We start from the raw sequence: 23822 nt of genomic DNA on the forward strand, positions 1-23822 counted from the left end.
CTCCGCAAACGTAACGCCTCCAAAATTTCCAAACCAGGGAGACCGCGGCGAGGTCGGCTTGGCGCGGTGAGAAAAGCAGGAGGGTAGAGCCGTCCGCCCGACTTCCGCCTCCCGGGGACTGGGCGAGCGGCGGCCTGCGCGTGCGCCGTGCGCTCCTCTCCCCAAGCCCGCCCCACTCCCCAGCGGTCTCCAATTGGCGGGGCGGGAAAGGAAGCCGAAGGAGCCGGGAACCCGGAAGTACTTCTCGGCCGAGGCCTGGGCGACTCTTTTGAATGGAATCGGGCTGATTCATCGCCGGTTCTCGGATCCAGGTCCTTGTTGAGTGTGAGGTGCTGCTCCCGCCGCCAGGTTGCTACAAGGCCAGGTAAGGTACAGACCGCGACCTCCCTCCCGGCGGCCTCAGCCGAACCCCGAGGCGGGCCCGGGCAAGTCCGGGAGCCAGCCGCACTAGGCCGCCGCAAGCCCCGGGCTTTCCTGAGTCACGTTGCCCAGTCAGGTTGCCGATGGAGTCCGGGGCCTGATGGAGAGCACCGGCCTCTTGGTCTTCACTTCCTTTGTCTCCGGGTCTCTGGCTGGGTCAGGTCTGGATGTCATCTCCTACTGCTTCTCCCTAGCTTGGGAGCTTTTTCTCCATCCACTGGCAGAACCCTGTTTATGACCATTTGTGTTCGTCTTCAGTTCCTCCTGTGTTGAAAAACTTCCATACAGTCCGAGGAAGCAAAGGAGAGAGGATGGACTGAATTTCAGTAGAGTGCGAGTTTTCGTCATCGTTTGTCCTTTGGGCTTAAAAGCTCCCAGAGAGGCATTGCTTTTAATCCTGAATATTTTCAAAATAAAGTTTGATTATTCCTGCTGTGCCATTACTTGATGTATTGCTCCATTTGAGTGCTGGTCTGTGGATTACATTTCCTTATTGAGCAAAGTAGAAACCAACTACTGCCCCTGTGGCTTGTTGGAACTCAGTTTTCCTGTGAATGGAGCTCAGTGTCTCTGCCAAAAAGAATAACTTCAGCATTTCAAAGGAGTCTTAAATTTTGTGACGGTTTGTTTACTTATGAATTTTTGTTTGAAGACAAGGTCTCTTTATTTATGGTTATAATTAGGTACACCATGCTGGTCTTAACCTTCCTCAGTTTCCCAAATGTTGCAATTTCAGGTTTGTGCTCTCACCTCAGCACAGAGTGGAAAAAAAAAATAGGAATTAAAATAGCAACAAAGTTCCACCTGATGGTGAACAAGACAGCCTGGTCTACAAAAAGAGTTCCAGGTCAGCAGGGCTACACAGTGAGGTCCTGACTCACGACAAAAAAATAAAAGCCCAAACAATAATAAAGATTTCTATAAAAGGCTTTAAAATTAGCAAAGAAATACAGTTGGAGTGTGATCACTCCCAGCACTCGGGAGGAAAAAGGTTAGGGAACCACCATAAGTTTGGGGCAGCCTGGTCTGTGTGCTCTGGTCATAGGCCAGGCAAGGATAAATGGAAAGCCCTTGTTGTCTAACTTCAGATAAAAGTATATGTGGGATTGTGTGTGTGTGTGTGTGTGTGTGTGTGGTGTTTTTATTGTTGTTTGTTTTTGAGATAGTGTCTCCCTACACAACCCAGGCTAACCTCCATCTGGTGTGATCCCCTTACTTCAGCCTCCCCAGTGCTGACACAGGAATGTTCCTCACCACCCAACCCAAAAGTTGGTTGTGCTGCTGCAAACATAACGTAATGCAAGCAAAACAACAAGACAAGCACTTAGCCATGTTGGAACTGGAACCTGTGATGCAGTGTCCGTGAGGATAATGTAATGCTGGTCTTCTTGCCATGTTGGCTCACTATATGGTTCATTTTGATGTTTGAATTGTGTGACTTAGGGCCTAGAGAGATAGCTCAGTGGTTAAGAGTGTGTACAGTGGCATTCACCTTAAATCCCAGCACTCAGGAAGGAGGCAGAGGCAGACCGATCTCTGTGAGTTTGAGACCAGCCTGGTCTGCAGGATGTTCCAGGACAGCCAAGGCTACACAGAGAAACCCTGTCTCATAAAACCAAAAAAGAGCAGAGGACCCAGGCTCTGTTCCCAGCACCTGTGGCTCACAACAGATTGTAACTCTAGCAGATGTCTTCAGGCAGATGTACAGATGTGCAGATACCAGCCCACCAGACAAAACTAAAAATGATACAGATAAATTATTTAACTTATATTGTGTAGGCTGTTGTATGTTAAGATATACAGTGACTCATAATTAACTGTAGTTAAGGTATGCTTGGTGAAAAACTGAAAGTTGTCTGGAATTTGTCTAAAACAAAATTAAATCTTGCCAAAAGTTCATGAAAATTTTGAAGTCATTATCTTTTATTTTAGTCTCGCCTATTGGATTTGTGACATCCATCCCAGCCTCCCTCCCCCCCCATCCTTGATAATAATACATTGCTTTTCTAGTCAAAAAGCTGGATTTTAACAGCGATGTTTGGGTTCATTGTCTTTTTATACTTGCCATAGAAACCATATACTTAGTATAGTACATAAGTTCAGAATCATGTGTTTGAAAGTCAGTAACAAGGGGCAGTTGTGCCTTTTTGACTTTGAGTATTACAGAAGTGTTTGCTTGCTATTCAGGGTGTACCTGGGAAAGCTTTGCCCAGGTACTGAGTACTCACACCATGCTTGCCTGCAGTATTAGAGAATTCATACTTTGCATTGTGATAGCTTGTTATCCCCATCTGTCATAAATGAAATCGTTGGGTTGAATGATCTCTATCAGTTTTAAGATCGCTGTAACAATGTTGGCATTTATTGAGTACCTAGCATATTCCTTCCAGGCTCTGTGTTTTAGACACTTTCTATCAGTTGTGATAACAGAGTTTGCAAGGTTACATATTTTGTAGTTGAACTTTAGGGACTAACTCTAGAAGAAAGTAGCTTATTCTATATAAGTCAGTGGGTAGATGGTGAAGTCTGTTTTTAAATCTCAGTTGATTGATGCTAGAGCTGTTCTTAACTGTATTGCTGTCTTTTCCTATTGCATTCTTTAATCTTGAGTGTACGAGGTAGTACTTTGCAAGTATTTTGCTTAAATGTTGTACTTAGTATAGTAGCTATATTTCTTCTAAGACTAAATTCTTAGTCTTCTAAGTGAGGGTTGGAGTGGAATCTTGTCCTTTAAATAATGGTTCAGAGGGAGAGGGAGAGGGAGACGGAGGGAGGGAGAGAGAGAGAGAGAGAAAAACAGGAGAAACAGACAGACAGACAGAGAGACAGATGGGGTTGGAGGAGGGAGAAAGAGTCTGGACAGCCTGCAGCAGTTAGTTCACCACTGTGGGTTCTGGGTTTCAAACTAAGACATCAGGCTAGGCAACAAGTTCTTTCCTGCTAAGCCACCTTGCTGGCTGCTCCCAATCTTGCTTTTTAAATTTTTGTAATTCCGGTACTCAAGAGGCGGAAGTGCTAGGATTGCTGCAGGTGTGAGACCAGCTTGGTTTACAAGGTTCAGGCCAGCCAGGGCCATGTGGTGAGACCCTGTCTTTTAAAAACCCAAGGTGGAAAAAAATACTACTGAAAGAATTAAATTAAAAATTCACTCTTTCTGGTTCTGATTCTACTGGATAAAAAGTAAGGAAAAAATTCCTACCTTCCACAAATAAGAGAATAGAGAATTGAAGATGTAGAACTATAGTGAGATCACAAATACAGAGTAGTTTAAAAGGATTTACTATTAGTTTAAGAATATTAATGTTTTCATAGAGGAATAGGAAGTAAACCAGTGAAGTAGGAGACACGATGATAAACCTGAATGACTAAACACTTTGTGATTTTTATATGAAGTTTATGCATGTTTGGTATGTTGGGATCCCTAGGAAAAGTTTGAAAGGTTGAAAAATCCAAATTAATGCAACTTAGAAGGATCTGCTTTTTAGGTAGCCATTGTTTCAAATCGTTCCTGGAAATAGTTGAGAAGTGATTTAAAGCTAACATATACATGTTCTAAATTTGCTGCATTTTAGTCAAGATACTGCCCTGAAAGGTTAGGTGGTGAGTCATCAACTTTCAAGTAGATGCTTGTTTTATGCTCTCCACTATAAGGGTAAACGTTGCTGTGTGTGATGGTGTAGTGGGAATGTAAAAACACTTCATATGGTGTTATCATATTGGGGTGGAGATAAAGGGCTCAGTGCTTAACAGTACTTGTTCTTGCAGAGGATTCAGGTTCAGCTCCCAGCAATGACATGTTGGCTCAAAACCATTTGTAACTAGTTCCAGGAGATTTGACACCCTCTTCTGCCTCAAAGGGCACCAGGCATTCATATGGTGCACATCCACACATGCAGGCAAAACACTCATACACATAAAAAAAAAAACTAAAGAAAATATCAAGGCAAATCCATTATGACTGGGCTCTTAAATCTTCAGCTTTTTGATAGGTGTAAGCTTAGTTTAGATTTATAAACCTTGTACATTGCTTCTGTTTCTGAGAATTGAAGGTGTTCTAGCCAAGTCGTGGTGATGGCTCACACCTTAATCCCAGCACTCAAGAGTAGAGACTGGCAGATCAATGTTAGTTGGAGACCAGTGTGAGGTCTGCAGTGTGAGTTCCAGGACTATCAGGGCTACACAGAGAAACCCCATCTCAAAAAACAAACAAACAAAAAAAGCGTTCTCTTTCATGGTATGGTGCACAGCTTAACTTGTGAACCTCTTTGCTGAATTCTGAAAATGTGTCTGTCTCCAGTGTGATGAGTTTATTTCTGTGACATACCTGGGGTTGTGAGGTCTACTAAATGGCTTCAAAGTGAGAAAGGGTAGCTGTTGTAAGATGGTGAGTGCTGTTGATGCATAGCAGGTAGCATTCCTTGTTTGCTTATTATATGCCTATGGTTGTGTTGAATGTTTCCTGTGTGCATTGGTTTCTTTATTCTTCTAAACAGCTGCACAAAACATATTCTCTTTTTTTCTCATTTTGTGGATGAGGAAATTGAGGAGGAGAGGTAACTGAGGAATATACTGCTAATGAGTATTAGAATCAGTTGGCATTTCTGGTTCTGTGGCTGCAGGATGATAGCACTTACCCCTCATATACTAAGAAGAGTAGTTGTCTCATTTATGTTATCCCAGTGAACTGTTTTTATTTCTTGCCCTTTTAGATCATCTTGCTAATAATTTAAGATAAGAAAATAAAGGGATGGTGAAAATGGTGTTTGAGATGTTTGTAAGGTGTGGTGTAGCAAATGTTAGTGCTTATTCTGTAGTTTCTGATTTTGAAAGTATAGATAGCTCAGGTGGGCAACATGCTTTGTGAGTGTAAGTAGCTGCTCACTATTCACCATACATGAACCTGGAATATATATATTTATATGTCTCTTGTGAAGATGAGTTCAATAGGAACTGGATCTGTAGTCCAGTAATAGAATGCTTGCCTAGCTTGGAAGAAACTCTAGGTTCAATCCTCAAGACTGCCAAAAAATCCTGAAAGTGTAAGTACAATTTTAGTAGGACTGTGTGAGTGTGTGTGAATAAAATAGACATAGTAAAATTTATCATTTTAACTATTTTTGATGTGTAGTTCTGCAGCATTTAGTATATTCTCTTTGTTGAATCACTGTGTTACTACCAACCATTTCCAGAGCTTTTCATTTTCCTACCTATAATACTTTTAAAAACATTGACAGCTCATGATTTTGTTGAATGAAGGAGAGCCATTATATTTGCCTCAATTGTAAGACATCTTAGTTTTAGAGTTATAAATACCAATTAGAATTGACAAATGGTATTACATGAAATTACAAAGCTTCTGTACAGCAAAAAGCTTATATGCAGAGTGAACAGACAGACTGCACAATGGGAGAAAATCTTTGCCAGTTATACTTCAGATGGAGTTAATATCTAGAATATATAAAGAATCACAAAAATTAAACACCAAAACAGCAACCCCCATCTCTCCACACAAACAGTGTACACACGCATAGATATACACATAAATTAAATAAAATAATGTCTGTTAAGGAAAAAGCAGGCAGTCAATAAATGGGCAACTGAGTTGAACAGAGTTCTCAAAAGGTTTTCAGCATTTTAGCTACTAGGGAAACAACAAAGTAAAACTACTCTAAAGATTTCATCTCATCTCAGGCCAGTGACTAAGAACGACAACAAACACCCATGAGAGTGCTGGGGAAAGGAAATTTATTCACGCTGTTGACAATAGCAAGGAAATAGAACAATGGAAATGTGACCCATACAGTAAAGTTTTATTAAATTAAAAAAAAAAGATTGTGAAATTTGCAAGAAAATGAATGAAGCTGGAAAATAGCACATTAAGTGAGGTCACCCAGGCTCCTAAAGACAGATACCACATGTTATTCCTCATGCTCACCTATCTTCTGATCTTCATAGATGTGTGAGGCTGAGTGTGGGTAAAGATCGGAAGTAGATGGGGGCTACAGATGGGGAAGCAGGGTCTGCTAGAAAGGAATGGGGACGTAATAGAACAGCTGAAGCGTGAGAGTGGGAAGGGAACCCTGGGAATGGAATGGTGTACACCGGGGAGGGCACATGGAGATGGGGAAGAGGAATGATGGGACGAGTGGGGGAATAGCCAGAGTCAAGTATGTATGGAAATGCTGTGTGTTCAGTTGTCTCTATTTCATCTAGTAGACTTACTGCGTATTTCATACAAGTGGAATCACATGTCCCCACTGCTGTGATAAAAAACAGTGTAGGAAAGAAAGGAATTTTGTCTTACAAATCCAGATTGCCCCGTCCATCATCATTTCAGAGAAGTCAGGTTAGAAATTTGAAGTAGGCAGTTCCTTTACATAAACAGTTAACAACAGAAATGAATGTATGTCTAGTACTCAGCTAGTTTTCTTCTCTTACATAGTCTGGGACGCAGTACTAGAGAATGGTATTGCCCAATTTCTGGGTGTATCTTTTCATATAAATTAAGGCAATCAGGGCAGTTAAGACAATCCCCTACAGACCTGTTCATAGGCCAAGCTAATCTAGATAAGCTTTTACTGAGACTCTGTTCAACTCAGTGTAATTCAAGGATATATCAACTTGGAAGTTAAAACCGTCACACATGACATACCACATATTAGGCCTGGCTCACCCCTCCCTCCCTTTCTTTCTACCCTGCCCTCCCTTCCTCCCTCCTTTTCTTCTTGTGCTAGGGATTGAACTCAGAGCTTTTTACACATCAAGGCAAACATTCAGTGGCTGGGCTGCATTTTCAGGCCTTACATGTTTTCAGGTTCAGCCAAGTTTTAAAATGTATCATTGCTTTGTTCCTTTTTATAGCCAAGTAATATTTCATGTATTCTACCATATGTATATATGATAGAATTTGTTTATTCATTGTGTAATGGGCATTTGGACTATTGCCACATTTTGGCTGTCATGAATACTAATGCTATACACATGAATAAAATAACGTGTCTTATTTTAAAGACCTGTTTTAAATTTTTGTGGCATATATCTAGGAATAGGAATTTTGTGTTTAAATTTTTGAGCAACTGCCAAATTGTTTACAGAACTCCTTGGTATTTAAGTTTGAAAAATTTTCCTTAGGATATTGTTATCTCTAGATGCATAGCCTCAGATTTTGTTTCTAGCAATGCTTCTCAATTGAGAATGATGGTGTCTTTCCAAGGGACATTTAGCAATGCTTGGAGGCTTTTTTTTTTTTTAATTGCAACTGTTAGCTATTTCTGCTAACATATACTGAGTAGAGGTCAAAGATTCTTCTAAACACCCTGTAACACATTGGACAGCCCCCACAGCACAGTGTCAGTAGTACAAAGTCAGTGCTGATTTTTGACCCAAACTTTACTGTGGTCAGAGACAGGAGCGTCTGCTACTTCGTGTTCACTTGGGATTTTGCAAGAAGAATGAAACTGTTTTTCCTCCGTGTTTATCCCTTTTCGATTGTGGGTGGAAAATGTAAATTTCTAAGTTCTGAAGTGTGTTCAGAGAGGGAAGGAGGGAAGTAAAGATGTAATAGTGTTTGTAGCCCATTGTTTTCTTATGGTTTTTGACAAGGTCTTTTTGTGTAGCTTGGACTGGTTTGAAACTCAGGGTCTCCTGCATATTTTTGAAAGATAAATCAATGCTTTGGGCAGCACAGTAGGAATTAAAGATGATAGCGTTACTGTGATTTATTTCCCTCTCGCATTTTATACACTTTACATTTTTTATTATTTTCATCATAGTTGTGAATAATTAAAGGATGAACTAATTGCAAGGATCCTGGAGGTCAAATTTTCAAGATAAAAGAAAAACAGCACTGGTAGTGTCCTATATGTACAAGTGTAAAAATTTGTATTGAACCTGGTTATATAATAAAGTGATTCTTGTTCTTTTTAATGAGTAAATATTATTCTTTGAGGGACCTTGAGGAATACTGAAAGCAATAAAATATCAGTCCTGAGGGTGAGTGGCAAAAGTAAAATACATAAACACAATGTATCATAGTAATCTCTATGCCCAGGAACTGTGTAGGTGGTAAATAAGTTCACGCTCTCAAGAAACAATTACTAAAAATCCGTTTTAGAGCTGGCAGTATAAGAGGGCCTAGCATGGGTGAAGCCTCCCGTCTCCAGCATTGGGAGAATGTTGAGTTCTATTTCATTTGCAGAACTTTGTTTCTTTTAAAGGTTCTTTGGGGTGGAGATATGAAATGTTCTCAACTCTCAATTAAGTACTTTTCTTTTTTAGGAGAGAAAGAAAAAACTACTTGTGAAAAATTATACCTTCCAGAATTAGCAAGAATTGGAGTTAATAAGAAATTTGTCAAATTCAATAAATTGAAGCCTAACACAAACAGGTAAGATTTAAGACTGTATTTTACCTTTAACTTGTTTTAGGATCTGATAGATGCTGTGTAAATGTATTACTTTTAACAGGCATCAAATTATGAATATGTGTGGTAACCAGATTTTAGGAAGTTGTGTGATTTAGAATATTTATCAATATATTTCATTTCCAAATGTTAGTATTTTTATAAAATGTGTTCATCTTAAGTGTTTTAATTTGTTAAATATCTTTTCTTGTTTGCTGAGACATCTAATTTTGTGAAAAACACAAGTTTGACCTGCCAGATTTTCTTTCCCTCTGCTCCCCACATCGCTCATGTATATTCACAGCATCTGGAGTCTGTGTAATCTCATTAGAAACAGCACAGGGAACGTAGACAAACTAACACAGCTGGGAATCGATTGACTTTGGCCTAGAGTGAATCTGTGTATATGTATTCTGAAGTGTATGTTGCCACCCCCATTGGTTCTTTAGTTCTGTGAGCTTGAAATGGGCCAAAAGAATTTTAGAGAAAATATCTTTACTTTTTTATCTTTATTTTTTGGTTTTTTGAGACAGGGTTTCTCTGTATTGTTTTGGAGCCTGTCCTGGAACTCACTTGGTAGACCAGGCTGGTCTCAAAATCACAGAGATCTGCCTTCTTCTGCCTCCCGAGTGCTGGGATTAAAGGCGTGCGCCAATGCCTGGCATCTTTAATATTTTAAAATATACAAGATCATTTAAAAAGGATTGTACTGAATGACTATTCGAGCTGAGGAACTTGGTGGGGATGTCATTTGTAATTATAATTAGGCAGATAAGTATGGTTGTGAAGATTAGATTTGGTCTGAAACACCAAATTTTCTTGCCATTTCATTTGTACAGATGAATTATCTGTTGTGAATCTCACAGACATGTTTTGTGAAAGAAAGTCAGACAAAAAAATATCTGTAGTTCTGTTTTTATACAATTTGAAAGTAGCAGAGCTATTCTGTGCCTTTACAAGCCAGAATGCCACCTGTCTGGAGTGGTAGAGACTGGAAGAGGGCTTCAGAGTAGTGTCTTGTGGCTTTTTAATACAGGCAATGATGTCATCAAACCGAGTGCTCACTTTGGAAGTGTCCCCAGCTTTATCTTTTATGAAGTTTTGATTGTTAAATGTTAGCAGGATTAAACTGTTACCAACTGGCTCAGCAAACATAATTGGGCAGAATTGTAATGATTTAAGTACATTATTGAGGTTTAGCTTGCAGCAGTTCTAGTTGGTAAAGCATGAACAAAAATTCCTAATCTCTTAACACTTAGTTTAGTTTATGTTATAATTGGTGATGATCTAAGTATACATTTAGTAAGAAGGTGAATTTTAAGACACAGTAGTAGTTTTTAAGTAAAAAAATGTTACTTTGTTTTCATTTTTACATACTTTGTTACACTGCTATTCTTGAATAATTTGATTCCTTGTTCTGTAAGTACAACTGCCATTCTTTCCTTTTGTGAGATTCTCATGCTTATGAGTTTCCTCTTCAGTTATTCCAGATGCTGGAGATAAACTGATACCTCAAAGTTGTAATAATTAACTCTGAAATTGTGATTGAGAATAGCAGCCATGAAGGGATGTGTATCTCCACAGCGTCTGAAAGAAGTCTATCTGCGTGGGTTCTAGAACACTATCATAATGCATTTAATGTTTACCCTATAGTATTTTCTTTTAATATAATGAGTTCATTTTTAAGAAGCCTTTGATGCTAATTCAGAGATCCGTAATCTACTCACAATGTCTTTCACATGTAGTTTTGATGGTAACTGACAAGCTGTAAGTTAATTAGCACAGCACTTACTAATGAGGATGTTAAAATTTAATTTAAAAGTGTAGATTTTTATTTGTACACTCTGAACAAATTGAAGGAAATTCAATCATACATATGATAAGCATTCTAGGCACTTCCCCCCATCCAGGTGCTTTATTAGATAACAATAAGAAAATATAATTAACTTAAGGATAGCAAAGTTTTGAAAGTATGCTAAGATTGCTTGTCTTTAAAACTGGGGATAACCCAAAACCAAAGCAGTGAAATAAGGTCTGTTAATTAGCATGGAAGACAGCTTCTTGAATTAATATGTGGTGTTAATTAACAGGAAGTCTGATGTTGTGTTGTAATTACCACCAATATTTTTGACATACTGAGTGACTGAAGGTGAATTATATAGATAGCAATTGAGTAAACACTTTTGTGCTTAGGAACATTTTCCTTTGTTTCTGTTTTCTAGAAATATGGACAGACTTCTTAGACTTGGAGGAGGTATGCCTGGACTGGGCCAGGTTAGTATGCATACTGTTTCCTAGTGTGTAAGCAACAAGCTTTTATGTCCTTATCCAAAGAGGAAGAGTCAACAGACTACCTCGTGGTAAGGGAGAACACACCTTATTGGTGGTAGTTGAATTGCAACATCTTCATGGAGACATTTTTATCATTTTTTCCTGGTAATAAGAATTTTTGTTGTTTAGTTGTTTGGTTTAAAATGGTGGGATATGTGAGCTTATAAAGTTGCCTTTTCAAATAAAAAACTTAAAGCATGTCATTTTTGAGTTATAATACAAACTTTTTAATGTTGCACATGACTATTATAACATGGCATACTTTGTAGTGGATCAGAAAATGAATCCATTGACTCAGTATGAAGTCCTAACTCTAAACTTATACCAGTAGTTATGGTGCATGGGTGAATTGATAATAGCTATTTTTCCTTTAAGTTTGATATTTTTATGCTTTCTTTTATACTGATAATTAAAATCAAACGCTCTTTCAGTTTTACTATCACTTATTTTGTTCAGTGCTACAGGGCAGTTGATTTTTGGATAGGTTTGTGTCAGAAGGTCTTCAGCTAAATAGGTATTTCTCTTTTGTTGTGTTGAGGCTCAAAGCCAGGCCGCACATGTGCTAAGCAAGTGCTTTGCCTCTTTACGTTCTGGTTATATTTCTGGCTATCCGTGTCCTTAATTAATGAACGGTATTAGGTATCATTCTCTGCCTGCAACTGTGGTCTCTTAGCTCCCAGCTTTCCCTCATTTATGTATTATTGGTAGTATTTTGTCTTCTTTCATTCAAATTAAACTGTATTTAGAGGAAGAAACATAGTTTTGAGACTTAATAAATGTTTTAAAATCATCTTACGATAATCTCTGTTAGGCCTGTCATGATTTGTCATTGATAAATACTTTTAGAAGGTGCCATCTTTTTGTGATTCTCTTTTATAGTATGCCAAAGCAGACTTTTGTTAGTTTTGAACATTTCTCATGCTTCTTTATCATTAGCGAGTTTCATCATGAGACTTAATATTCTTTGTGTAAATTCACTTTCTGTCATGGAGATACTACAAATTTATGTGCAAATTTTAAGGCATTGCTTTAGCAGAAATCTTTTTTTTTTTTTTTTTTTTTGCTTTAGCAGAAATCTTAACTGAAGTTGAGTCATATGTGAACACCGAAATAACTTTCCTTAATTACTAGATATAAATTGTTATTTATTTTGTATTACAGATCTGCTCTGAAAAATTGCTATACATGAAATACTGGTCACAGATTGAGTTATATTGTTTCACAGTCATCTCTGTACACGTTTATAGAATGTGGAAAACTCAATGTTTGCTAAGTGATCTCTCCTCTGGTTCTGATTTATTAGCTAGCCTCAGGGCTTCATTTTGTGTGTTTGTTGGAACTTTAATATGTGTTACTAAAGAACCTACTATTTCATGACTATTTCATTTATTTCCTCCACATTACCTTCTGAGAGCTTGCCATCTCACCAGAGAGAGGAGATAAATGAAATAGTCATGAAATAGTAGGTTCTTTAGTAACACATATTAAAGTTCCAACAAACACACAAAATGACTTTCCTTAATTACTAGATATAAGTTGTTATTTATTTGTATTACAGATCTGCTCTGAAAAATTGCTATACATGAAATACTGGTCACAGATTGAGTTATATTGTTTCACAGTCATCTCTGTATACGTTTATTGCTGTGTTCCTTTAGCAAAATAATAGTACTATGTTTTTCCCTGGGTTTATGACCTGTATCTAGTCCTAGGTTCTTGGCCACTTTAGCATTGTTAGGTATGAATTCTGTCTTATGAACTGGGCTTTAAGTCCAAGCCATAAGTGGTTGGTTACTTCTGTAACGTTTATGCCATTATTACACCAGTGTATCTTGCAGGATGGTCATTGTTGTAGATACAGGGTTGGTACCTGGGAGATAGTGATGATTACCTTTCTCATCAAGTAGCATGCAGACTACTTTCTGGTACCATGAATGCTCGTCAGTGGTGGGTGAAACGTTTAGATAGGCACGGAGTTCTCTGATTTTAATGATGTAATATTGTCTTTAGCAGTAGGTCCTTACTTTCAGGTTGTAGAAAGCAACCAATAGCCTTGACCATAGCTTGTGATGTTTGGGGGTTTTCATGCCTTTGGCCAACATATCAAAATATAGTCCATTCCTTACATAGGAGGTTTTGCTTGATTGCATAAGATGTCTAGTTGGAACATTAGTGCCCCTACTATTTGGTGGCTCTATTTAGATTATTCTTGTATATGTATATATTAGGAAGCTTCTACAGTAGTAGGTGTTTCAAATGGCCTTTAGTGTTAGTTATCCCTCCCAAATATCCCCTTTTCTCACATTCCCTTCCCTATTTAATCTACCTATTTTAGTTTCCCCTTTGTCTTGCCATAACAATGTATTATTCTGTTTCCCCTTCCTTGGGAGATGCTGTTCTATCCCCTAGTCCTTTACTCTATATCTAACCTCTGTGGTTATTAGGATTGTAATACAAATATGGAAAGCTAACATCCACATATAAGAGAAAACCTGGATTATTTGTCCTTTGGGGTCTGGGTTTCTAGCTATAACCATTCGCCTGCAAATTTTATAGTTTCATTTTCATTATCCTTTCATTAGTTGCTGAACATCTATGCTCTTTCCAATTTCTGGCTATTATGAGTAGAGCAGCAGTGAACATGCATGAGCAAGTGTCTGTAATAGAATGTAGAGTCCTTTGTTTGTATGCCCAAGAGTGGTATAGCTGAATCTTGAGGTAGATCCATTCTCAGCTTCACCACACTGATTTCCCTATTAGCTGTACAAGGTAGCTCTCTTTCCACCAATGAATAAGTGTTTCCCTTTCCCTGCATTCTCACCACCATGAACTGTCATTTATTTTATTGATCTTGACCATTCTGACTGGGGTTAGAAATCTCAAAGTAGTTTTAATTTGCATATCCCTGATGGCTAAGAATGTTGAATCTTTTAAAAGTGTTTCTCAGCTATTTGTTTTTTCATCGATTGAAAATTTTCTGTTCTGTACCCTATGTTTTTCTTTTCTTTCTTTCTTTTGTTTTTTTGTTTTTACGAGACAGGGTTTCTCTGTATTAGAGGCTGTCGGTCCAGCCCGGTCTTGAACTCACAGAGATCCGCCTGCCTCTTCCTCCCGAGTGCTGGGATTAAAGGTGTGCGCCACCACCGCCCGGCTCTGTATCTCATTTTTAATTGAGTTATTTTCTTGATATTCATTTTTCTTTATATATTCTAGATGCTAACCCTCTCTCAGACAGTGAATTGATACAGCTCTTTTCCCATTCTGTAGGTTGCTGCTTTGCCTGAATGTTGGTGTCCTTTGCTGTAAAGAAACTTTTCAGCTTCATGGGGTTCTGTTTATTAATTATTGTTCTTAGTGCCCGTACTAGTGTTCATTCTCTTGTGATAATGAGTTCAATGCAATAGTCAGCTTCAGGAAAACTGGTCTTATATTAAGGTCCTTGATCTGTTTGGAGTTGCGTTTTCTGCTGGGTGAGAGATACGGATTATTTTCATTCTTCTGTATAAAGCCATCCAGTTTGACCAGTGTCATTTGTTGAAGATGCTGTCCAGAAATAGATCCATGTATGTTAGAGCTTGGTTTATAATGTAGGTGGCATTACTAGTAAATCAGAAGGCCTACCCAGTAAATGCTGTTGAATTAAGTGGCTTTCAGTATTTGGGACAATGAAAATTGGATCCCATCCTATGTATGCACAAATAATCCCTATGTAGTTCTCAGTAGATTGAACCATATACATAGAAAAACAAACTATAGTTTTGGACAGCATTCCTGTTGGGTGGCTATTATCATCCCAAACCAAAGTAGGCATTGTTAGGAATGGAGAAGTGGAACATTTGTACCTTGACAGAGAACATGAATGGTGTAGCTGTTATGAAAAATAGTGTAGTAGGTCCTCAAAACATTAACAATAGAATTTCATTACGATACAGCAGTCCTATTTCTGAGTATAGGACCAAAGAATTGACAGCAAGACTATAGCATGCTTATCGGTATTTAAAGCAAATTTATATAGTAGCCAAAAGATGGAAACAACCCAAATATCCTCCAGCAGCTGAATGGGTAAATGGGATGTGGCATGTATTTATTTGTACCATGAAACGTTATTCAGCCTGAAAGGAATGAACTTCTGGCATATGCTTTAAGATATACTTAAAATTGGCCTGGAACTTGCTGTGTAGACCAGAGCTCAGATTTACATAAATCCACCTCCCTCTGCTTGCTGAGCATTGAGATTAAAGATGTGTGCCACCATGATGATACACACATTTTAAATGAAACAAGGCCAGACCAAAAAGGCCATTTTGTTTTCAAAGAAACTTTTATATCCTTCCATCCTTAGGACAGGGCAAAGATTACAAGTTGGCTGCCTTAGGGTGATAGCATTACTTTTTTTTTTTTTTTTTTCGAGACAGGATCTCTCTATGTAGCCCTGGCTGCCCTGGAACTTTCTCTGTAGACCAGGGTGACCTCAGACTGCTAGAGTTGCCTACTTCTGCCTCCTGTGTGCTGTGGTCAAAGGTGTGTGCCACTAGTACTGCAGGCAGCCTTATTACTAGTTCTTTTTGGGAAAGACAGACTTAATGCTTAAAGATTACCAGCAGAGGAAAAAGAAAAAAATGACTACACATTTAGCAGAGTGACAAATTATTAAGACAAAAAAAAGAGAGAAAAAAAACACATTTTGTATTTGTAAGGTTAAGGATATGCAAAGATACTTGGCATCACTAAATCAGATAAATGACAAAACCATTAGTTTTGTGGTGGCTCAGGTTGGTCTGGAACTCACTGTCCTGCTTCTGTGTCTTTTGTCCTGGGATTTCAATCATATGTAATCATCTGTGGTGGTTTGAATGCGAATAGCCTCCATAGGCTCATGAGTTTGAATGCTGGTCCCCAGTTCATGGAATTACTTGGGGAAGATTAGGAGTTGTGTCACTGAGAAGATTTCAAAAGCCCATGCCATTTCCATTTCGTTGTCTCATAAAAGTGGTTTTCCCTTATTGGGGGAGTGGTGGTACGTGGAGTAGGAGTTAGTTAAGGGTTGTGGCTCAGTGCTAAGGTGTTAACTAGCAGGAGCTCACCATGTGACTCTGGCTGGCCTGGTACTTGTTATGTAACCCAGAGTGACCTCAAATTCAGAGATGCACCTTCCCCTACCTCTGCCTCCCCATGTAACTACAGTGCCTGGCTAGTTAGTGTTTTGAAAGAATTCTGAAGATGGGATATAGTTAAGTCAGAATGGAAGTAGAGACTAGCAGATCCTGCAGTGATGCTTTACAGTAACTGTAGATGAGAATATTATCTTTTGTTTTCACCTTCATCTGCTAGAAAAGGTATACCATGGCATAATGGCATGAGCCAGCATAGTTTGTGTAAGGTTAGTATTTGTAGCTGCTACATTTGATGAAAGTTTTAGTCTGCTATCAGCACTGGTGTGGCATGAAATGAACAGATTTTAAAAGGCTTTGTTTCTATTGACTGATAATTTTTCATCCAGATAAGTGCCTCTGTTTAGCTTTTTGAAAACTTTTTCTTTTAATATCTGATGTGATCCCCATACACTTATAATGGGCTTTACCAGATTACATATATTCAGTATTTTATGGCCGTAGACTAAAAAGAACCTTACTAAACACTGTTAGATTAACTTGGCTTTTTCCTTCCTGATAAGTAGAGAAATGTCAGGCTATTTTAATAGTTTTATTTTTTCGTTTAACTACAAATAATGGTGATTTTACTACAGAAACAGAGCAAAAATACCTGGTGTCTTTCAAAACTAGTTCCTGTAGTTTCTAATCATTTTGTTAATATGCTTGATTGATGTAGTGTTGAGGGAGAAGAAGGGTCAGGTCAAACGTGAACCAATTTGTGGTGTGATTCTGAAAAGACACCACACTGAAAATGTGGTGCTCTTGAGGGTACTCTTCTAAAAATAAGTAGAAACCATTCCTGTGGAAGGCATTGCAGTTAATTTGTGCTGTTTTATATGAACATTCTAGATGAGAAGTTTTTTTTAAGGGAAACTTGTGGTTACAAAATTTCAGTTTTGACCTGAAATTATATAGGTTGATTTGTTTTAGTTCTTTGGAATGTAAGAGAAGTGGTGATGTATTTTACTTATACTGAAGCTGTTCTGAAGAATATTCGAATTCTGATGAGATAAAATCATAATTATAAGAAAGAGTGAAATGGTGGATCGATATATCTGATTATCTTTTTATGAGATGGAACACAAAAAATCTCAGATATTGCAGTATAATTCTAATAGTCCACATTTTTGAGGATGTTATGATCTCAAAAATCCAAGTTGTGTTTTCTTCCTTATCTTCTACATTGTGTATGTTTGTTTTTTTGTTTGAGGTAGCATCTCATTGTATAGCCTAGGCTGGTTCAAGATTCTCCACCTAAGCCTTCCAAGTGCTGTGATTACAGACACCTGCTACCATGTTTTTCTATTGACCACTTCTGGCACACTTTGGACTTCCTATCTTAGTTTTGTATATTGAATTTATAAGTTTTCATTTCATGTTATCATTAAGACAGTTCTGTGTTCATCATACCCACCTAAAACTTGGGCATGCAGGACTGGAGTTGTCCTTCACCTCAGACCTTCATGGTTCTTTGTGGGATGTTGTCTAGGTTGAGTGCTCCAAAAGCATGACATTGAACAGAGCCGTGGTCTCCACAGGCTGCTTTTCAATATAACGTTTTTAGTTTCTACCAGTGATTTCACAAGCCCTCCTTTATAAGAGAGAATGCTTGTGGGAAGAGTGAGCTGAGCAATTAAGGACACTAAAGAGGAAATGAACTGTTAGGATAACCTTACTTGCCCAGGGCAGCTCCTGGATAATTAGTTCTTTATCTCTTTGTATTGTATTGTAAACATTACCTTGAATAGTTGAGAGGAAAATGCTTATAAAAAAAAATCCGACAGGAAGGTTGGAGAGAACATTTGGTGGTAAGAGTTCTTCATGCTTCCAAATGACCCCAGTTTTACCAGCATATGAGTAACTCTAGTTCCAAGGGATCGGACACTGTCTTCTGGCCTTCATACTCCACGTTCACTTTGCGCTGCGTGTACACACATTCTCTCTCTCTCTCTCTCTCTCTCTCTCTCTCTCTCTCTCTCTCTCTCTCTCTCTCTCTCTCTCTCTCTCTCTCTCTCTCTCTCTCCCTCTCCCTCTCCCTCTCCCTCTCCCTCTCCCTCTCCCTCTCTCTCTCTCTCTCTCTTTCTCTCTCTCGCTCCCTCTCTCCCTCTCTCTCCCTCGCTCACCTCCCCCTCTCCTCTACCCCGCGAAACATATATGATAGGATTGGGTGTAGCTCAGTGTTGGAGCACTTATCAGATAGCACAGTTCCCTGGGTTTGATCACAAAATCCAGTTGTTGATAAGTGCTTCTTTCTATTTGTAGAAAATTTCTGCTCCCATTATATAACTGTCCCTTTGGGGTGTTGGTCTTACTTTAGTCTACACCTCTTCCCCATTTCGGATTGCCATTGCTTTCCTGCTTGCAAATTCTGTGTGCTGTACACATTTCCTATTTCCTACTTTGTAGACCAAAAGGGGCCTTTGAATATTTTATTGCTGCTTTGCTACAGTGCTCTAGTTTAGAGGCTCTCAGTTTGATCTACTACAAAAATTGTAGGCACATAGGAAGACTACCAGGTACTCGGAATTATGAATCATTGCTCATGGAATTTAGAGCGAGTGTGTGGGTACTGAAAGAGAATCTACTTAAATATTGAACATTGTGTCAAGTTTCCTGTCTAGTACTTAATACAGTTGGGTCAGGTGAGTACAGAACTAGTAGACTAATAGAACAGTAAGTGGTTTTTTTTTTTTTTTTTGGTTTTTCGAGACAGGGTTTCTCTGTATTGTTTTTGAGGCTCTCCTGGAACTAGCTCTGTAGACTAGGCTGGTCTCGAACTCACAGAGATCCTCCTGCCTCTGCCTCCTAAGTGCTGGGATTAAAGGCGTTCTCCACCAACGCCCGGCCTGCACATTAGGTGTTTTGATGTGAGATTTTTTTTGTGTTCAGTTTCCTCAATCATTTGTCATAATAACCTTGCAAAGTTAGGGATAATTATTGCTATACTATGGTTTGAATCATATAGTAATAGGAAGTGTAGCTAGAGGTCTTTCAGATGCCAAACCCTGTGCTATATCTATAGTTAATGTTTCCTTAGGTAGATAAAAGGTATTGTTATTACTGCCTATATGCTTCAAAAGTTAAAATCAAAGCACTCAAATTGTAGTTGAAGAGTAATATACTTTTTTAAGTTTTAGAAGCTACAAAGAGTTTGAAAGGGTGTGGGAGCCCGTGTTTGTGGGGCTTCAGTCAGAGCCAGCCAACTTGTCTAGTTTGTACCTGAGAGGGGGAGTGTGGGTGAGAAAGGGTAGTAGGTAAAGACTTTTAGAGAAAGACAGAGACACAGGATAGAGTCAGGAGGGCAATCTAGTGAATACTGAATGTTCCAAGTTTATTCTTCACCATTAAATACCTTAATAAAAAAGGAGAACATGGTATCATGTGTACAGAACAGACTTTCTTCCTCAATTCTCCAAGGATTTGGTAACCACACCTTAGATTCAATTTCTCCTTATCTGGCCTTGAGGGCCAAGAGTTACCACATCTCATTCCAAGTCTGTTGTTACTTAGATAAGACACTCAAGGCAAGATTAAACATCCTACTGTAGCCATGTCTTAGACTGTTAGGTTTTATGACTTATTGAGGACAGTTTTGAACTCTCTGACTTTGAGTCAAAATGAAGTGGAGCCATCTTTATGGGCCCTGATGAAAATCAAATTTCTCGAAACCACCTGTAGCTCCAGCTTAGGGGGGTTCCGTTGCCTCTGGCCTCCATGGACACCTGAACTCATGTGCACATACACTTACAGTACACATAACTAAAATAATGAACATAAGTCCTAAGAGTAGAAAAGGGAGGGCTGTATGTCGTTCTGGCATGAAACACTTGGTCCATGTGTTAGGGATATTTAAACAATGAGAATAGTTTTTTATTTCATTTCCTGTGATAATGTGTATCTGGGCTTATTGATGTAGGTTCAGGTTACAAATAGTACAACTTCTAAAAGAAGATTTGCATCTCTGACTCCTAAACAACCGTTTTTCTCACTACTCACAAACCCTGAACTAATTGCCAAAATATGCTGGTTTACTAAAAAAATTCTTCTGGGAAAGAAGCCTTTCATGTTAATACAATGACCGTTAGGTTATACCTTGACTCGTGCAATGAGAAAGAGGCACAGGGAGCTGGTTTATTTGAATAATAGACTTGCCAATTAGCCATCAAGTGCTTCCATCTGTGAAATTGTTGATCAGATGGGTTAGCTGGGATGTTTCCAGACTAGGGCATCATAAATGGCACTTGAAAACTGTCACTTTGATGACGAGGTTTCAAGTACTACACTGCTTGGTGCTGTGGAACCTTTTTTTCTCCCCTTTGCAGCACCATATTTTTTTAGAACATACTGATCCCACTTATGAATTCCGTGGCATCCAGAGAACTCGGGAGACCTGCCACCGATGTAAAGTTCTGCTTAATCTGCTGCTCTGGCCTGTGCTACTTTTAGACCACAGTGGTAACAGCTTCTTTCATGGCCTTCGCAGTCATGGTGGTTGGTGATCTGACTGGCGCAGTCAGGCAGTGCTCGTTGCCTGTTGGCCATGTAGCTGCACACTGGCAAGTTTCTTTGTACTTTCCCATCAATAAAAGCTCATTTTCAAATGTCTCCTTTATAGAAGTGTACAGTAGCCTAAGGCCACATAAGTGTTGCAATTTCTCATGTAGCACTTGCGTGAAATGACTTTGGCATCTGTTCTTTACATTTTATAAGGACTTAAATCACTTAATGGTAACTTACATTTTAAAATGTATTCAATCATATGTACAATATACATATCTAATTATCATAAATCAGAAGCTTTTGTTGTAGTATGAGAAACAAACAAGGTGTTTTTATATAAGCAAATAATTACTTTTAAATATACCTATATTAAATACACAAATGTTGTGTTGCAGAATGCAGAAGTTATATTTGCTGAAGTTGAATTCTCATGTCCCCTCTGTCCTTGCTCCCTCCTAGAACAACTGTTACCTGTTTCTTTTAACTTATCCAAGATCCTGCCTGTCACTGGTGTCTGGAGTTCTCATCAGGTGTATGAAGTGGAAAGGAAGGTAGAGATATGTAGTCACATACCGACATCAAGTCTTTGAGTAAACTGATAATTACTGAAAACTAAATGTTTATTCAATTTGAATTTGCTCAAAGCTTCTTGAGAAAATTGGTTACTGTATTGGGCAGTATATTGTACATACTATTTATAGTCTACCATTAGGGTTATCCCACTCCCTGTCTCCCTTACCTGAGTGCTGGCTTTGTGAATGCTGGGTAAGTGCTTGCTCTACCATGGAGCTAGATCTTCAGTCCTAAAGTTTGGTTTTGTTGTTTTGAGTATGATGTATGTAGCTAGTCCTTATAGGTAAACACTCATTTCTTATCACATTTCAGGTGGTTCCTATCCTTTGGAAGTTGTAATAAGCCCCTCTAGGAGGTACACATACACACCTCCAGAACCTTAAATTTCTAGAATGGATTAGCTTGGTGTGGTAGAAATACTGCAGGCTTTGGCTCTGAGTTTAGGCAACACTGGCTAACTCTGAGTCTCCGCATCTTCATTTATGACAGGTACTGTTAGTTGCTTTCTGTTGCTGTGATAAAGCACTATGATCAAGGCAGTTAATAAAGGGAAGGTTTTGTTTGTGCCTATGAATCCAGAGGGATAAGAAGCTTGATAGCAAGCAGTGCAGCAGACACAGTAGCTGAAGCGGAACATCTCAAACTGCAAGCAAGAAGAGCAAAATGGTGGTTAGACCAGGCCTTGTAACTTTACCCCAGTTACCCCAGTGATGGACCTCCTCTAACACAGCCACACCTCTTAAGCTCCCAAAATACCACCACCAACTGGCTACCAAATATTCGCGTGCCCATTACTGTGGGGGCATCTCATTAAATTCACCACAGATACAGTAATATCTGCATTGCAGTTATTAATGTATGGAATGGATCTGTCAAATGGAGTTAGAGGCTCAAGTGAGAGGTGGTAATGATAGCATTGTTGTTACTTATTTTGTTGATAAATGAAACAAAACAAGCCCAGAGGCCCGTGGGAACGTTGAGTACAGTGGAACCTTTGGAATGGTAACTAATCTTCAGATTGTAAATGTGGCTGGTCATTCCATCCTTTACTTACCTGGCCTCCTTGAATTTCTAGTGGCTGTTTGTAAACTATGTTCATGTTGCAGAGTTTGTGTATCAACTTGCAGAACTGTACATTTCCTGTTGTTAGTGGTGCTTTGTCTGTCAGGCAGTAGTTAAATTTAGGAGGAGTCACTGTCTGAATACAAAATTGAATGTATTTGAATAGTGTTTGGCTTATCAGTAGAACACAAGAAAAAAAAAAGCTGCCGGACAGTGCTGGACCACGTCTTTAATCCCAGCATTCCCAGAGGCAGAGGAAGGCCAGTCTATGAGTTCAAGGGCAGCCAGGGCTACATAGTGAGCCCTGTTTTGGGGTGGAGGAAAGGAAAGGCTCAGGATATTTAGATTAAACAGTTTTAGGTTTTTTTTTTTTTTTTTTTTTTTTTTTTACGAGACTGGGTTTCTCTGTATTGTTTTTGAGGCTGTCGGTCCAGCTCGGCCTCGAACTCACAGAGATCGCCTGCCTCTGCCTCCCGAGTGCTGGGATTAAAGGCGTGCACCACCACCACCCGGCCAGTTTTAGGTTTTAAAATTTCTGTGAGTTTTGATATAGTTTGTCTCTTTAGTATTTACAATGATTTTGCTTATTTAAAAAAAACTATTATATTTGAAAAGTTAAACTTTATAATTTGGTTCCTTGGTCACATGTGAGTTTATATTAAAAGCTCCATGCAAACATTTAGCACTGTCATTTGAATATTTTAACTTTAGAAATAACTCATTCAGGGTGACAAGGTGACTCAGCAGATAAAGGCATTTGCTGCCAAGTCTGTTGACCCGAGTTTGGTCACTGAGATTCATGATAGGAGAGAGCCAATTCCCACATGTTGTTCTCTGACCCTACATGTGTGTCATGACTTCCTTGCATATGAGCATGAAGAAACAAAGAGGTATAATGTATTCAAATTACATTTTTTAATGAAGTGTTTGTTTGAAATCAGTAACCTAAAGTTTTCCAAGGATCCGCATTAAGAATCAGTTTCAGACATACTCTGTATTTGTATGAGTGAGAGGGAAATGTGTTCTGTTTGTTTTCCTATCTTTTTTAGTCTCTACCTAAAAAGCATATTTGTGTATTAAACTCAGTTCAGGGAAAAACACAGTATCGAACTTTTACATCTCAATTTAGTATACATTTCTTAAGTGTACATGTTATATTGAAATTAGATTTGCTATTTTTTGGTAGGCGCCAGTAATCTTAAGTATTAAAGGTTTATTGTTAGAAGTAGTAGGAGGAATAGCACTTATGTGCCAGGCTCTATACCAAATGTATTCCATATGTTACCTCATTTAATCCTTACATTAACCAGTATCATGTGGTATGATTAGCACCATTCACAAAAAAAAAAAAAAAAAAAAGCGAGTCTTCGCTTAAATGCAAC

At 38.6% G+C, this 23822-nt stretch overlaps 1 protein-coding gene across 1 annotated transcript in view; it reads left to right on the forward strand.

Annotated features, from left to right (window-relative positions):
* Positions 1–231: 231 nt before the first annotated feature.
* Psmd14 (proteasome 26S subunit, non-ATPase 14) overlaps positions 232–23822 on the forward strand; it is an 81457-nt gene continuing 57866 nt past the window's right edge. The window contains exons 1-3 of the mRNA XM_013112644.3: positions 232–364; positions 8698–8806; positions 11044–11095. Of these exons, the coding sequence (XP_012968098.1) occupies positions 11048–11095 (48 nt within the window). The 5' untranslated portion in view covers positions 232–364; positions 8698–8806; positions 11044–11047. The remainder of the gene's footprint in view (positions 365–8697; positions 8807–11043; positions 11096–23822) is intronic.

This window comes from Mesocricetus auratus, unplaced genomic scaffold (assembly GCF_017639785.1).
Source record: "Mesocricetus auratus isolate SY011 unplaced genomic scaffold, BCM_Maur_2.0 Super-Scaffold_100004, whole genome shotgun sequence".
Taxonomy (NCBI): Eukaryota; Metazoa; Chordata; class Mammalia; order Rodentia; family Cricetidae; genus Mesocricetus; species Mesocricetus auratus.